The 16,491-nt window shown below is 39.0% G+C and overlaps 1 protein-coding gene across 2 annotated transcripts in view; it reads left to right on the top strand.

The window, feature by feature from the left end:
- Positions 1-364: 364 nt before the first annotated feature.
- The window catches only part of LOC124300731 (UPF0047 protein YjbQ), a 55,588-nt gene continuing 39,461 nt past the window's right edge, over positions 365-16,491 (top strand). Inside the window, exons 1-3 of one of the 2 annotated variants that reach the window (XM_046755068.1) lie at positions 365-897; positions 1,256-1,392; positions 1,501-1,613. In XM_046755068.1, coding sequence (XP_046611024.1) covers positions 738-897; positions 1,256-1,392; positions 1,501-1,613 — 410 coding nt within the window. In that variant the 5' untranslated portion in view covers positions 365-737. The remainder of the gene's footprint in view (positions 898-1,255; positions 1,393-1,500; positions 1,614-16,491) is intronic. The other variant, XM_046755067.1, reaches the window with a different exon arrangement.

Below are 16,491 nucleotides of genomic sequence, written 5' to 3'. Positions count from 1 at the left end.
TTCTCACTAATTTTTTTGCCCACGCGTGTCTTGAACTGTCCAATCTACGGACCTTGTCCTATACTAACGACAGCAGCGCCACCACAGCCGATATATCTTTTTTGTTGCTTTCAGGGTCCACATCTACTGTACAGCGTTTGGGCTCCTTGAATCTAGGCTACATGAGCATGTCGATCGGATGTTACACGATATTAGCTCTCCAATCTGTCAACAATCTTTTATCTCTTTTGCGCTGCCATGTTCGTGGGTAGATTTGCCTCTGTCCTAGGGAGTTTTTAGCGCTTCAATGTAATTTCGGAACGCACCCTAGGATTGTGGTGCGCGAGAGAGGATAGTTTTAAAAGGGATAGCTATATTCCAGGTGCTTCAGGCACACCATGCTATCCTTCCACCGTGGTGCATGTCAAGTTAATCGTTATCTTTTCTAACCTGTCGTAACCTCACGAGTTGAGACACAGTCGTGCATACTGTAGATGAAGGAAAAATAAATCGAAATGTGGCTCGTATTCTCGTCGTCGTAACCACAGCATCGAAAGTACGAAACGTTGAATACCTGTATTCGTTGATTCCGTTATCCATTAAAAGGGAAGAAAAGGAGATGAAATCGTTCGTTTTAGTCAGACTAACGGAGATGATTACCGCCAATGTACTATCGTGATTTAGTATTTTATTTACTGTGTTGTGGTGGGGTACGCTTTCACGAAATTTGAGTTGCTGCGATCAGCTGTGCTACGAATATGGCTTCATCGAACAGGGGTATACAAATTGGCTCTGCCTGGTTTCAAAAAAAAATCAACCTCAGACCACAACATCGAGGAGTCCACTTGGTCACTGAAGAAATATTACGACAGATTCCAGAGCTTTGTCAATTTTCTGTAGGCCTGTGCCATATACAAAGTAGGTATCTTGTCTCTTATAAAGGCAACTTTGCATTCAAATTAGATGCATGAACAAGCAAATTTGATATTCTCGCCTCAGAGTTAGAGTAAATACCATCGGACTTCACTCGTTTGGATGTAAACTTTATGGGTATTTAGTTCTTTCTACCTTTTGCCCATGAAGCTCAGTATATGCAATAAACAGGATAACAGCTTTTGTGTTGCCTACCTACTCGTTAGGACAGAGTATACTCATTTTTCACAACTGTTTATCAATGAAGAAATTTTTGCTCAACAAGTTCAAGGCTTATCTTTTAAGCCTATCATATTTGGCAGTTCGATTGCAATATGATATTTTACTTAATTCTGTGTTCTAGTTCTTCATACGTCCGCCAGTTTGGCATTGAACGAAAGTTGGGATCCAGACGTGAGAGATGACATGGAAATGATGCTCAACAAAATCGTTCCAGAAGGAATGCCTTACAGACATAGCTGTGAAGGTCCAGATGATATGGTATGTAGTTTTTAATTCATCTGAGGTGGTTATATCTAAGTTTCATATTATCCATACATGAAACGTTTTTCAAGTCAACTCTTACAGTCTTACAAAAAACTTTTTCAGGTCTCTCTCAAACTTGGCTTGATGGAAGCCTTGTTGATTTTAGCTTTAGGCACCAAGCTCTTTTTCTCTGTTGCAAAGGGGTTCTTTCAATATAGTAATTGTGAAATTTTCAAGTAAGTTCTCTTATCATGTATCCAATTAGCCTTAATCTGAGTGCTTTAAAGAGTTCTTTACTGATATTACATGAGAAATGGGAATTTTTTCGTAAATCCTTGGATTCAACCTTAATTTATTATTTGTTACAACTACGATTTTCCTTTTATTGCGGAGTTTTTGATCACATCGCAATCACATTTGAAGAAAAGGTAATTTTGCAGTTCTTGATTCAAAATAGATGATTTTTGCGAAATTGAGTATTATTTCAGCTAACCCGTGTTATTAGGCATTCAATCACATTACCACACATCACAATTTAGTATATTAATCTTGGTTTCATTTCATGCATTTCATGATGCTTTGATTATAACTGATTATAACTGAAAATTTATAGTTCTCGAAAGTAACACATTCAATTTTTATGCTTCCTCTACAGTAATATCATGGTATTATCAATTTCTAATAGATATAGGAAGTCATGTTTTTGATAAGATTGAAGTACAAAATGGTTGCGAAAATCACTATTTTCAAAACAAATTGCTAATTCACATAGTTCCAATTTGAAATTTGTCCGAAATGCAGGAAACTGTTACAGATTTAATAAAGCAAAACTTACTCATTTTGTATCTACGGATTGTTGTTTATGATATTAAAATATTAAAATTTGAATAGTATATTTGCGAATGTGATTAAATCCTCAGTGAAGCATATTTGTTCACTTGACTGTTGTATTTCTAAAATATTCTGATCAATTTTTGTTCAGAGTTGTAAAGTTTTAAAAAAATTCAAGTTTATTAACATAATAGTATAAAAAAGTAGTTTGAAAAAGCATCATTACTTCACAATTTGATAAATATCGAAATGCTGAAAATCGTAAATAACCGTCCAAATAAGACATGACAAATTAAAACCTGTTTTTTTGAAGATCATTGTAAACTGAATCACCAATACCATGATACACAAGGGAAAAACGTTTTTGTACTGAAGGTACTCCTTCAGAATTTGATTGAACAATTTATAGAGAAAATTCTCATTGTTAGTGTATAACTCGTGAGAAAATCTTTAAAGAGTAACCAAATGGAAATATTTTTTATGCCGTACGAAATAATTTATGTGAATTGTAAGAGAAGACTATAATATTGAAAGCTGAAAATTTCATACGTGTTAGATTGAAAACCTTTTATAACAAGTGGGAAAGCTTGGTGTACAAGTACAATTTCGTTTAGACTTGAGGGTAAATGGGCGGCAGTATGTGAAGCAAAAGATAGGAAAAATGTGTACCTGTTTACGTGTTAAAACCTGTACCTGTTGTTTGTGCCAATAACAGTGAACACAAATAAAGAAGCATCTCTACCATGTAATAGAAATAATTCTGAACAAAATTGACTAACTCAAACTAAGATATTAAGCTTTTGAGAAACAGCTTGATAATTGGAAGGTTGAAAATATTCAAACTCTGGTGACCTTGATCCGATTGTAATGTTTTAGACTCATGTTGCTCACTGATCAGGGCCTCAAAAATTGTTTGAAAAACATTTAAGAAATTTTATGTTTTAATATAGTTTTAGCGTGCAAATGTAATTGTTGACGAAGATCTTTTGGACTCTAGTTATACACAAATCTATCTTTATCTACTCTGGAGATATATATTTGTAAATTTTGTTCAAATCATATCTGTAGATCAGTTTGGCGAACAAAATAAGCCCAAAAATAAGGGAACCTGATCAAAAACACTAGAGGCTGAGTTTAATCATCTTCAACGCTCTAATTATAAAATCTTTGCTCAACATGTTGATATCATAGCTTTTGATATTCGAATTTGCTTAAAATGATTTCTGAATAGTAGGAATATTATCCCATCTCTGAGCAACATCATTGGCACAAATAACACTGCTGGTGATTTTTTGAACGAATTTTGCTCTTTTCTTGATTTTTGATTTAGATGGTGTGACCTTTTCCGCCTTTACGCAATCCCTTAAAATTTCTTTTCCATATTCATTGGTAAGTTTTAAAAACATTCTACATTATGATACAAGGCTAGGTAGTTTCGAAGGACCTGGTAAATGCAGTATTGTTAATTGCAATCTTGTGTAGTACAGTAGAGCGTCGATCATTATCTACGTATAAAAAAATAAAAACTCATTAGGACCGGGTATTGTTCGGATATTAAAAAATTCGGATAACCGAAGAGCAATATCAATCGGGGAAAAACCATGTAACGCTCAAAATCCATAGATCATTAGAATATCTAATATATATATTCCGCAAATTTACTCGAATCATTCACCAACCAGAGGACAATTGGAACAATATTGGCCGATCCATTGCAATCGTCTTTCCTCTAAGCCAAACTATCACCTTGTCTAGTCGACATCAATTCTACAATACTAAGTATTAAGTTTATCAGACTTCGTACAATACCATTCAAGTACATACTCAATATATATATCGCAGATATATCCAAATAGACCAAAAAATTACCAAATAGGATTAGAATAAGGAAGCATGAGAGAGCCGGAAAAAAAGAAAAGTCGACAGTAGATATAGCCAAATCGGCGCAAACAAGACCGAAAAACTGATAGCTATAGCATACCCAGAGCTAAATTTAGCACGCCGATAGAGAGAGGGAGGCCGCCCAAAATGCATATAAACAGAAGTCGGCACAGCAACAGTAGGTACACACTGATTATGCGTTCTGCTTTTGAAGCCCTAATCTGCCAAGCCAAACAATTAGCTGAGGCCTCTCAGCTGATTTGGTCTTACATTTAAATTCTCGTTTCGAATACCTGCATTCAATATTCAACTCTTCATAAAATATTCTCACTAGAGATTTCTAAGATATCCTTTTGCCTAGCGTATCTCTCGCAAATACCAATAACGAATTTATTAATTAGTTATCATTTAACTAACGAATATTAATTATAATCTTTACGATTAATCACGTCAAGTAGTTGGCGCCGATATTACGCTATCTTTATTTATTTTTTTTATATTATATTTATGATTATTTCTATATTTGATTGCTTTCACATTTTATGTTTTATTATTTTTTTATATCGCATTCCTTTAGCGACACTGTTCGTAATAAAACTTTTTCTTTTTTTCTTTTTAATTAACGAGTACTATCATTGATACAAACGAGTACATATCACACTCACACACAAACTCAATCATCACATCAGATTATGCTCTGGCATTTAGCGGAGCTAATACAGTTTTACTAGTGCTTCTAGGAGAGCTGAACCTACATATACACCATTGGCGCAGCTGACAATGAGTGTTATTGCAGTGCACAGACGTTTGTCACTACTCATGCACACTCACAATCATTCATCACTCCAGATTATGCTCTGGTATTTATTGGAGGTAATGCAGTTTCAATAGTGCTCCCAAGGGATCTGAATACACACACTTTCCAATAGACTTAAGAACGATCGGCTGTAATCCCGTTTCAACTGGGGAATGGGTTATATTGACCATCGCTTCAAGGAAGTTGAGGCTCCGACTATACCTGAACGCTACGCATAGTCAATGCAACCTCGCTAGCGATCTTCGGGAGTTTCACGCTTTCTGTACACACGAGTTTTTGAAACGACGTCCGGCTATCACATTACTGTAATTACATGGTAATTGGTATTGACCAATCGAGTTTGGTAACTCGGTTTAATAAATTATATTAGGGCGTTCAGTGCTGTCAGTGCGACGACACTAGTGATACATGAGAATTGTGTTAAGTGTACACCGATCAAACACCACGAGAACGACGCTCGGCTATCACACTCTTAAAAGTGCGTGGGAATTGGTATTGACCGATCGAGTTCCGTGTTTCGATTAGTGAATCTCACCCGAGCGCTTGGCTTGGCCAGTGTGACCTTGGTGGTATTTCCCGGAGGATTCTCATACCATCCACACAATCACACAAATAATGCGAATGTGCATCATTGCAAGGACGGGAGTCTAGCCTTTTCTAGAAGGGTAAACGTTTAGTCTTCACCATCAGCCTGAGGCACCCCGTTATCGACTGCCATAATCGGTGGTCCGTCCTCCCAACTTAGGAACCTAAAAGATTAAAATTAAAGCACTCAAATGTTGAGACGTTTCTAAATTAAAATCCCACAAATTAATCCTGTACGAGAATAGAGAAGAAGATATATGTCCTACCACCTGCGGTTGACGCTAATAACGGGACGTTACAACCATAAGAACATGACATTTGCGCGTAGAAGTTGAATGTCTAGATATTGAACTCGTGAGGAATGTGAATTATGAAATAAAATGTAGGATTCGATGCCAGGGCTCGGTTTTGCACGCATATACGGACGAGTGAAAACTGCCAGCGCAGAGGTAAATGCGAGTGAGCTTATAAGGTATGCAAATCATAATTGTTCTGATGACCGAAAATTCTGATGAACCAAATCATCAGTCGTACAATAAACGATTCGAATAATTTACATTCCGATAATCGATGTTCTACTATCGAAGGAAAAGCTTCCTAATTTGCATGATGGAGAATCACACTATAGCTGATTGTCTTAAATTAAAGTCAGCCTGTACAATAACGGTAAAAAAAACATAAAAATGTAGCAATAAGTGTAATAATAATAATAGTCATTTTTAGTCCCGCCATAGCCTTTCGGTTTGTCCTCGTACGCGGATAGCTTGTCCGGGGTGAGGAAGGGATGGGTTGGTGATCGATTTGAATATTATTCACGATTGTTCTAGGTTTGTTCTACATTATTCCAAAAGTTTATATTGACAACTTACAAAATACAATTAAAAAAATGTGTAAAACTGTTTTTCGACCGAGCCCCGCCCGCCCACTTTTGAACAATTGAACTCTTTTTTACTGTTGCGGTTTGTTGTAGTTGTTCTTAACATTGTTCCAAAACGGTCAAGTTACAAGTCCAACAGCAGGGCTGCCAACAGGTGAAAAGTGTTTTTGACTAGCCTCCCACTTTCTTAAAATATAAATTTTTTCAATTGTTCCAGGACGTTTTAGCCGTACTGAATATTGTTCCAAAAGTACAATGTAGTCAGTCGAACCGTGGGCTCTTAAAATGTAAACATGCGTTTTTCGGTTACTTACATTTTCGTAAGTGAACTTTTCAACGTGTTTCAGGCTGCTCTAGTCGTACTGAACATTGTTCCAAAAGCACAATATAGTTAGTCGAAACATGGCCTCGTAAAATTCAAAAACGGGGTTTTCAGTCTCCTACATTTTCACAGTTTTCAAGGTTGTTCTAGTCGTCGATGTAGTGAGTCGAATCATGTAGTCATAAAATCCCAAAATTCATGTTTGAATCTTACGAATCCAAGGTTCAACTCACCGCATCGTGCTTTTGGAATAATGTTCAGAACAACCCAGAACATGTTGAAAAGTTCACTTTCAGAAACGTAAGTGATTGAAAACCCCGTTCCCGAATTGTACGAGTTCAAGGTTCGACACACTACATCGTATATTTGGAACAATGTTGAATACGACTAGAACAACCTAGAACAATCGAAAAAGTTACATTTTCGAAAAGTGCGGGGTTAGTCAAAACTATTTTTTACCTTTTAGTAGCCCCGCCGTTGGACTTACGGGTTGACCGTTCTGCAACATTGTTTAGAATAACTAGTAGAAACCAGAACAGCGAAAAAAAGTTTGATTTTCCAAAAGTGGGGGAGGGGGGTTCTGCCAAAAACGTTTTTTCATTTTTTTTAATTGCATTCTGTAAATCATCAATATAAACTTTTGGAACAATGTAGAACAAACCTAGAACAATTGTGAACAATATTCAAAACATTAATTTGTTGAAAGTGGGAGCCAACTTCATAGAGGATTAGTGATCATCATTATGTGTCTGTAGCCGCTTCGGGCTGACGTTCGGTCGATCTCTGGTCTACCGTCTGCGTCGCGCGTCAGCCTCCAATCCCAGGTTCAGCTCCGGGATCCGGCGCATTGCCTTTTGGTCGACGAACATGAAGATGAAGATGTTCATTAGGAACACCTGAATGCTCATAGGGGACAAGGAAAACTGCAGAACAACTTATCCAAGTGTAACTCGATTGAGTTCAAACCTCAACTGACCGATTTTGCGCCTGAGCGACGTGACCCGTGTGATAATTTTTGCAAGTTGTTGCTCAGGTCCTCATCAATATATTGGGGATTTGAACCCTGTTTCTCCCGTTGCGTTACGCATGATGCTACTACTGACGGTAAACTTGTATTTTCCAGTTTGACAATTGCTTGTATATAGCAGACGAATAGCTTTAAAGTCATTTTGATTCTTCTTCGTTTTTCAACTCCACCGATTTTTTTTATTGGCGGTGTTAGGTTATTTTCTGTCCCCAGGGTGATGATAGTTCAGGAAAACTGGAAATAGTGCATTATTTATATTGATTCATAGGACAGACAAAAATTTTTTCAAGTTTCACTATTGTAGATCCTTACTTTTCTGGTCTTCGACTAACTGAGGCCTCATGTTATACAAGGCTTAGACTTATCACCGCACTCCAAATTACCCATGAGATTGAGTTGGTAACTGTCGCGTAATAAAACATTGGAAAAAATCATTTTTTTACGACTTTTTACGACAGAATAACTGGAAAAGTTGAGTTTGTAAAATATAACCAGCATCTTTTGCTTTATTACTGTTTACTATATTGAACATAATTTTAAAGATGCAAAATAATGATTTTTCTTAACCAAAGTATTATGTGGACCGTTTATGATTTTAATGAATTACATCAAACTGGATTTCAACTATACTCGTACTTTATCGATTTACAATGTAATGGCATGTGCTTCAATGACGTTGCACTCGATTAGCTAGTTAGCTGGTATTCCACATCCACAGTTGCACTACCTATTAGCCAAGTCAAACTGGTATTGGTGTAAGAGTCGGTGCCTCCTAATTGCTTTGCTCTAACATTTAAAGGGCCGGTATATTTTTCTTGAAATTTGATGTTTTTTAGAGACATGATTTATGTAAATAAAAAATCTACACGTCTGGTGAAGTTTCCGAGTTATTTGCTGACTCTTAAAAGAGCCAGACCGACCTTCTAAAGGTTGATAGACTCATTCTCTCCATTTGTCTTTATGTACTTATCACAGTACTCTGTTTATCAAATCCTGTCCAGTCTTGCTAGATCCTTTTACTAGCTTTTTTATTCCATTTTGCAGGTCTACCTCTAGTGTATTCTTTAATTTTTGCACGTCACGCCCAGCTTCGAGAGCTGCAGCGGTATTCAATCACCTACCTCTTACAATGCTCTATTTAATGCTCTTGTCCAGATGGAGACGTTTTTATTTTCGCTGCTTCTACGATCCTCTTTCAAGTAAATATATGGCCATCTTTCTTTGGTTATTTCTATGATGTCTAGCAGGCACATATTACCCTTTTTTCTAACCTGTATTTCTCTTCTGTGTTTCCTGATTTTATCTTCCAGCTATACGCTGGGGTGTTTCTGCCTAGTCTCACTACTAATTTTGTGTACCAATCTCGCGTCATCCTACTTCTGCCAACTCCATTTTACTCCATAACGGAAGGATATAGTAACTAGCATATTAGGAAGATATATCCAATCTTTGCTCACTTCATTATGTCCCGTGTTATATTTATTAATTTTTGTATCTTTCTGATTGTTTCTGATTGTGAGCAGCAAGCTAGAATCCCAGATATTGGTACTTGTTAACCGCTTTTACTCTTGTCCCTTAAATTTTCACTTATCGCTTAATTTTTTTCTCCTTTTTCTTTTAATGACCACTGCTTTTGTTTGAGTTGTTGAGTTGAACTTCTGATTCATCTTTTTTGTATAATCTCCACTATTTGTGACATTTATTCGAATCCTTCCTCGTCTTCATGAAGCTGAAACTAGCAACCAGAGATAGTAGCAAAACGTGTAAAATTTTTTAGAAATAAAAATATGCAGTTTAGTCTTATCCTCATAATTCTATGAAAGTATTGAGGGTTCAAGGTATTTCATAAAATTTTGATTTTCGAACTACTGTTGGAAGATTTGGGTGGTTGCAAGTGAATAATTATAATCTCACGTTCTTCTATAACTTTTTTATTTCAACCTTTAATAACACTGCACCGCTGCCGTCTCCGGTGAACGTCCAATATTAAGTGACTCACTCGTTCGCGCATTAGCACACATCTAAGAGAGAGTATATTTTACTACTAGGAGCACCATCTATACTCCATGACAGTAACATCAATGAAGTTTGAAAGCTCGCGCTTTACAACAACTATACTACCTTATTCGAGTGAATATTAGACCGTTTGGCTGCTAGCTTTAGCTTCGTCTCGCCTTTTGGTATTCGTGCCACATCATTCACAAATCTTAAGCAAAACATTTTGGATCCCTTCCCGTCACAACGTCTCTTTTATCATCTGCTTGCTTTGATTTTAGGTACCTTTTAAGTAGACTTATCACTTTTCGTCTTCGTTTCTTGGTGTACCGTCTCTGTGTCTCGATTTCATTTTGCACTTTATGGTTGCTTCTTCCACGGGTCTTCATAACTCCCGGATTTCATCATTTACTAGCGTATTTGCCTTTTTATTTGTCCATTGGTCGCTTAGAACTTTGATAAATTCTTCATTTTTTCTACACTCGAGACAGACCTTTTCTATTCCTGTTCTTTTTCATGTGTTTACTTTTTTCCTATTCACCTACCCAGAATGTCTCCCAAAACAGACGCTTAAAATTCACGTAATCACTGCCTGTGCCAACACATACACAACTTTTGATGGACAGAATTTGTAGGTTACACTAGGTTCATTATCAGGTAAAAATTGATGGAAGGGTTTGTTTCAAAACACATTTTCGGTATTTCTTTGCTATTTTTGTTATATTATATTATAATATATGAATATGTAACACATCACATCGGATACCTTGTTAGGTATTAATATTTCGATTGCCCGATGTTTCGATTTTCTTTCATTCTCTTGAATTTCATGAAAAATGTTAAGAGACCTTTTTTGTAGAGCATCAAATTTCCCACAAAAATAATGGTTTGATCTATAAAAATATTGATTTTTCTGGTAATTACAAAAATCAAAAATTCAGACACAAATTTGAAAAAACAAATCAATGTTTAAGGCACGATTACAAGGAAACGGCTCGATCTACGTCAATTTAGTAAAAGAGCTTTTTTGTAGGAAATTTAATTTCCTTCAAAAATATGGATTGATAAAATTTTTCAGATTGATAATTGACGGATTTTGGGTAAAAAAATGCGGTAACTGTTAAAAAATCAATAGCTGTAACGATACACCCCTTAATATTAATATTAAGGGCTCAAACTTTCAGGATAATTTTTATTTGTCGTCATGAAAAATGTTTTACAGTACCATTAAAAAAAAAATTCTTCGTTTTTTTTTTTGGCCCAGTCTACTACTGATAATGTATGTTTCTCTCTATTATGTAATGGCAACAGAAGACTCAATCCCGTGGCTAATAACTAATATCTATCTATCTATGTATGTATGTATGTATTATAGGCTGATGATCCGAACCTCCCTCGCCGGTTATCTTTGTGCCTTTGGCTGGATCATTGTTTCTGTCTTCCTTGGCTATCACATAATCTATAATGGATGACTCTCTGTCCCCTACATAGGAAACACATCCTCCTTTGTGTCCACCTGCCCTGCCGTTCATAATCGTCGTTCCAAACATCCGACACCATCAAGTAGCTTCGTGCCTTCGCTAATTACTTCTTCGCTATGTCTTCTCATCATCTTGGCCGATGTTTCTCGTGTTCTCTAATCTTGCATATTCTTAACGTACTTCGATATTCCTGTCTGTCTCTACTATCAGTCTGTTAGTTTGTGTGATTTTCTTGTTGAGAAGTTTTCCTCAGTCGATATCGTTTGCCTTAATCCTTGTAGCTCAATTCCCATGCCAAGTTTTCATACTCTTGCAGTATGATCCTTTGATTCCCTTTTCGGACCTATCAGTTGCTCGTCTTTGGCCCTATGTTCACGTTCTTCTCTGTTGGTGCTTTTGGCTCACTACTTAAATTCTTTACTCACTTTGTTAATTACTTATTTCTCAGTCTTGTTCTTCGCCGATGTTAATGGTAGGATAAAAATGGTATCAACTCGTGCTATACGCCATACGACCATATTTATTTGCTTCCTTGCTTTGCTCTGCGGTCTCCTCGTTCAGAAATTTCACCAGTCCGCAGTTTATTGAATTCTCAGAGGCAAAGCTATTTTCCATTCGTTACTTTATTTTGCTAACCAAATCTGGCTTTTTCACTTCTCTCATTTATTCCTTTTGTTAAACCTCTGAATTCTTTATGTTTTTCTCTTTCTTGCCTCTTATCTTTCATCTAGATTTGTATATATCCCTTAGATTGTGTTGTTGTTTGAATATTTTAATTTTTGTTTCTCGAGAATCCAGTTTCATCGATATTGTAGTTTTTCCGTTATATATATTCATATCCGTTTCTGTATTTCGATGATTTTGATATTTTTTCATTTACCTGTATTTCCCCTGTAACAAATTTTTAAACTTGAGCGTTCAGGTTGTCTTCTTTGAAGTTTACTCCACTTATCAGAATAGTTCTTCTTCTTTCCTTTCTTTTTAAATTTCCATCCTTTGTTCCAATTCATCCATTCTTGAGTAAATTTTAGGGTTACCTTCTACGTCAGTTTTTTGCATACGTTCAATTTTCTGCTTCCGATGTTTTTCTGCATTCCTGTCTAGTTAAACTCTCTCCTCAATGACTTTTATTCCTTCCTCCGTTCGGCTTCTCTCTTCTTTTTTTTTTATTTTTTGTTATGAACCCTTTATTTCAATTTGTATTCATTCTATTAGTGTTTTTTTAGCTTATTTACTTCACTTTTTGTTATTTTGTAATTGTTTTAGCGAGTAACAGTAGAGGAGACTCGGGATCTGGTTTGGTACAGGTCGTCACAATAAAAAACTGCGCGCACTAAATTTAGCAAAAAAATTATAACGTGATTTATTGGACACACTATATACAGTTAGCGAATTACCCGATATGTACAATGCCAAGAGCAACACGTGGTAGCGAATGCACCCAAATTCACAATTAGTTTAATAATTGCTTTAAAGCGAATTCTCACACATTAATTATTGTTATCAATAGCCAAATAATTAGAAGAATTAGCGACAAGAAAAGAACACGAGGTGAACTAGAGGTAGCCGTAAGTACAATAATGGCGGAAAACCGTTAGAAATCGAGTCTTCTTCCCCGTGAGGAAGACTAAGCATGTCCCAAAGCTAAGAGCCAATAAGAAAATTCATAGCGAATGACGTCAGAGAATAGCGAAATGCGCAAGCGTCAATGAATTTGAACTAAAAATTCATTGATTGGCTATCGATTGGCGGGTGATCTATGCTCTGCTTAGTGCTGCCTTCTTGCTGCGAGTAAGCCGAACTTCGCTTCGCCCGGGCAATTTGGGTGTTGACTGAACATTCTCCCCCGGGTTGACGGCTGAGACGTCAAGATCTTCAATGGGCAGAACACACAGTTTTGCAATTGGTCGGATCAGTTCCGTGGTAGCTGTCTTCAGTGTTACTACGCGGGTATGTCCGTCCTTCCCTGGGTGGATAGCGATTACCCTAGCGAGTGGCCATTTTCTCGGTGGGAACCGCTCGTCTGTGAGGAGCACCAGAGAGCCAACTTTGACGTCGTTGGACGCCCGATGCCATTTGGAGATGCCCTGATGACGTTGAAGCACTTCGTTGCTCCAACGTCTCCAAAACTGTTGCAACAGTTGTTGTAGCAATTTGTACCCAGTTAGCGTCGATTCCGTTGTTGAAGGTAGCGAGGGTTCCGGTACAGCGGTGAGTGGTTCTCCAATGAGAAAGTGACCTGGAGTTAGTGGTTCCAGGTCGGCAGGATCTTCCGAGAGTGGGGAGAGAGGCCGAGAATTTACCACGGCTTCGATCTGTGTCAAAACCGTAGTGAGCTGCTCGTAAGTCATCAGATGCTCTCCGATAGTTCTAGTGAGATGGAATTTGATAGACTTGACGGCAGCTTCCCATTTACCTCCAAAGTGCGGAGCTCCAGGCGGATTGAACTTCCAGGTTGTGCCATCTGTAGCCAGTAAATGTGAAAGTTCTCCCAGTGATCTTGATCCTGATGCGAATTCAGCCCTTAGAGTTGCATCTGCACCCACAAAGTTTGTACCACAGTCCGAATATATGGTGTGGCAGATGCCCCGGCGACTTGCGAACCTCCGATACGCTGCGATGAATGCGCCTGTAGAGTAGTCCGTGACAAGTTCCAGATGTATAGCGGAAGTCGTGAAGCACACGAAAACTGCAATCCACCCCTTGTAAGTTTTCGCTCCACGACCCTGGAAAATTTTCAGAGTGACTGGCCCAGCGTAGTCTAATCCAGTATGTAGAAACGCCCGGGCGGGAGTCACTCTAGAGGGGGGCAGTTGTCCCATCAATTGCTGTGCTCGAACACCTCGGTGTCTAGCACAGACTACGCAGCGTAAGATGTGAGATCTGACTGGTACGCGGCCACCAATAATCCAGTAGGATTGGCGTAACGCAGCCAGAGTCAATTGCGTTCCCCCGTGAAAGTTCCGTTTGTGGGCATGATCGATGAGGAGTGACGTCAGCAGTGAGTATTTAGGCAAAATCGCTGGATTCTTCTGCTGATTGTCCAATAGCGAGTTTTTCAAGCGGCCACCGACTCTCAAAATTCCGTGATAGTCAATAAAGGGGGTCAGCTTGGCGAGTGGGTGATTTTTTGGTAGGAATCTCCCGTCAGAAAGCAGCTTGAGTTCCGATGAGAAGTACTGGCCTTGTGTATACTTGACCAGCAGCCATTTTGCGGGTTCCAGGTCTCCAGCGGATAGCGGGGTGGCTAGTGAGGACTGTGGCACCTTTTTCATTCGGCTGATGGCACGTAGACAGATTCCAAGCGTTCGAACCAGCGAAACCCAGCGAGAAAAGCGTTCTAAGAGAATTTGCAGAGGATGTGAATCTGTTTTAGCGAATGTCATGAAGGTTAGACCTGGTCTCTCTTCCTGATGAGTTGCGGTCGTAGCAGGTGGTTCAATAGTTGGCCAGTTTTCTTGGGACAAGCTGAGCCATTTTGGACCCGACCACCAAAGCGGATGTTTCAGCAGTTTGCCAACTGACAGTCCTCGCGAAGCACAGTCAGCTGGATTACTTTTCCCAGCGATAAAGGTCCAGCGGCTTCCAGGAAGAGAATCCTGTATTTTCGCAACCCTGTTGCGTACGTAAGTTTTCCAGCGAGAGGGTTGACTTTGTATCCAAGCGAGGGTTACTGCAGAGTCAGTCCACAAATAGATTGGTAATTGCTCCAAGTTAAGTGTTTTTCGCACGTAGAGAGTAAGTCTGGTGAGAAGTACGGCAGCGTTCAACTCCAACCGTGGAATTGTGAGTGGTTTCAGAGGGGCTACTTGAGTTTTGGAGCATAAAAGCGCAACTGACGAATTCCCCTGAAGATCCATCACCTTCAGGTAGACCACCGCAGCCATAGCGAGTTGGGATGCGTCTGAGAACCCGTGGAGCTCTGCAGACACATTCTCCTTGAGATTAATCCATCTGTTCACCCGGAGGTTAGCAAGGTTGGTGAGGTCCGCTCGAAATAACGTCCACTTGTGGAATTGTGTCGGGGCCAATTGATCATCCCAGCCCAGTTTTTCAAGCCAGAGTTCCTGCATGAACACCTTGGCTTTGATGATGATCGGAGCGAGGAATCCCAGAGGATCATACAGACGAGCAATTTCAGACAAGAGTGCCCGTTTTGTTGCTGGAGGATCTTCAGGCAAGTTATAGTTGAACTGGAATACATCGTGGTGAGGATTCCAGCCAACTCCGAGGACCTTCACCGTAGTATCTCCGATTTCCCGTAGCGAATTCACTGGTTGATCGTTTGGTGACATTGTAGCGAGTAACCTGCCGCAACACGGATCTCGATACGCCATCCCATACGTGACGTCATACCCACAAGAATACGCATTAATTGATCCGTCATCGATTTTGTCGACTGCGTAACTCGACGCGCACCTTTAGTAGCATCGCGGCGCAGAACTTAACGCTAAATCGCAATCTCGTCCTTCGCGCAGCTCCATGGCGTCTTGGTGGTGAGCGTGGTGCTCTCTCGTCGCTAGTCGGTCCTTCGCAAGTTCGCTAATCAATTGTTGGCGGGGTGAAAGGGAAGAGGCTGCGGCGCTGGCCGCCAGCGGGAATCGCGTCCACCTTGGATTCCCGAGATGCGGGGATCTGCGTCGGCCCCCCCTCCGCAGCCTCGACATCCTTCCTTCGCAATTGTCGCTAGTCCGCTACTCCGCAATTTCATCGAATTCGGTGCCGACTTCTTCCCTCATGCCGTTGTAGCTCGAAAAATAAAAAAAAAACAAAAAAAAAAACCTGAAATATCTTACGCTGTTCGCTAAGGTGTCCCCTCTCGTAGTTTCGGATGCGCGACTCTAGTCCTGGCGCTCTTTTGCAAAAGCTTCGCGACTCAATTTCGAAAATTCCTAAATTTTGGTTCCGCCCAGGGTTCAAGGAGCCCCTTGTAACGGGCATCAAAAATGCCACGTTACAGTCTATACATATATTTTGATATTATGTTACTGTAACCCTTGTCGTTCCCACTAATTGCAATATTTAGAGTTTTTGTCTGTTGAAAATATTTTATATCTAAGTGTATTGGTCTTGTCAATAGAATATATTGATTTTCTAGTCTGAAGGTCTCAACTGAAATTTTGTGATAATATTGATTTGATTCCGTAATTTATGTAGAGAAGTGAATTCAAACATGTTTTTGGTGAATTGAAAAATTAACGATGGCGGCCGGTTTGTCCTACAATATAGGTACCATCTTTAATCTTGTTGACCGAGCCATTAAACTATCAAGTAACGAATTCCACGAAAAAAATCTGT

Source organism: Neodiprion virginianus, chromosome 3 (assembly GCF_021901495.1).
Source record: "Neodiprion virginianus isolate iyNeoVirg1 chromosome 3, iyNeoVirg1.1, whole genome shotgun sequence".
NCBI lineage: Eukaryota > Metazoa > Arthropoda > Insecta > Hymenoptera > Diprionidae > Neodiprion > Neodiprion virginianus.
Note: the sequence above shows the minus strand (reverse complement) of the source record. Positions and strands in the feature narration are given on the sequence as shown.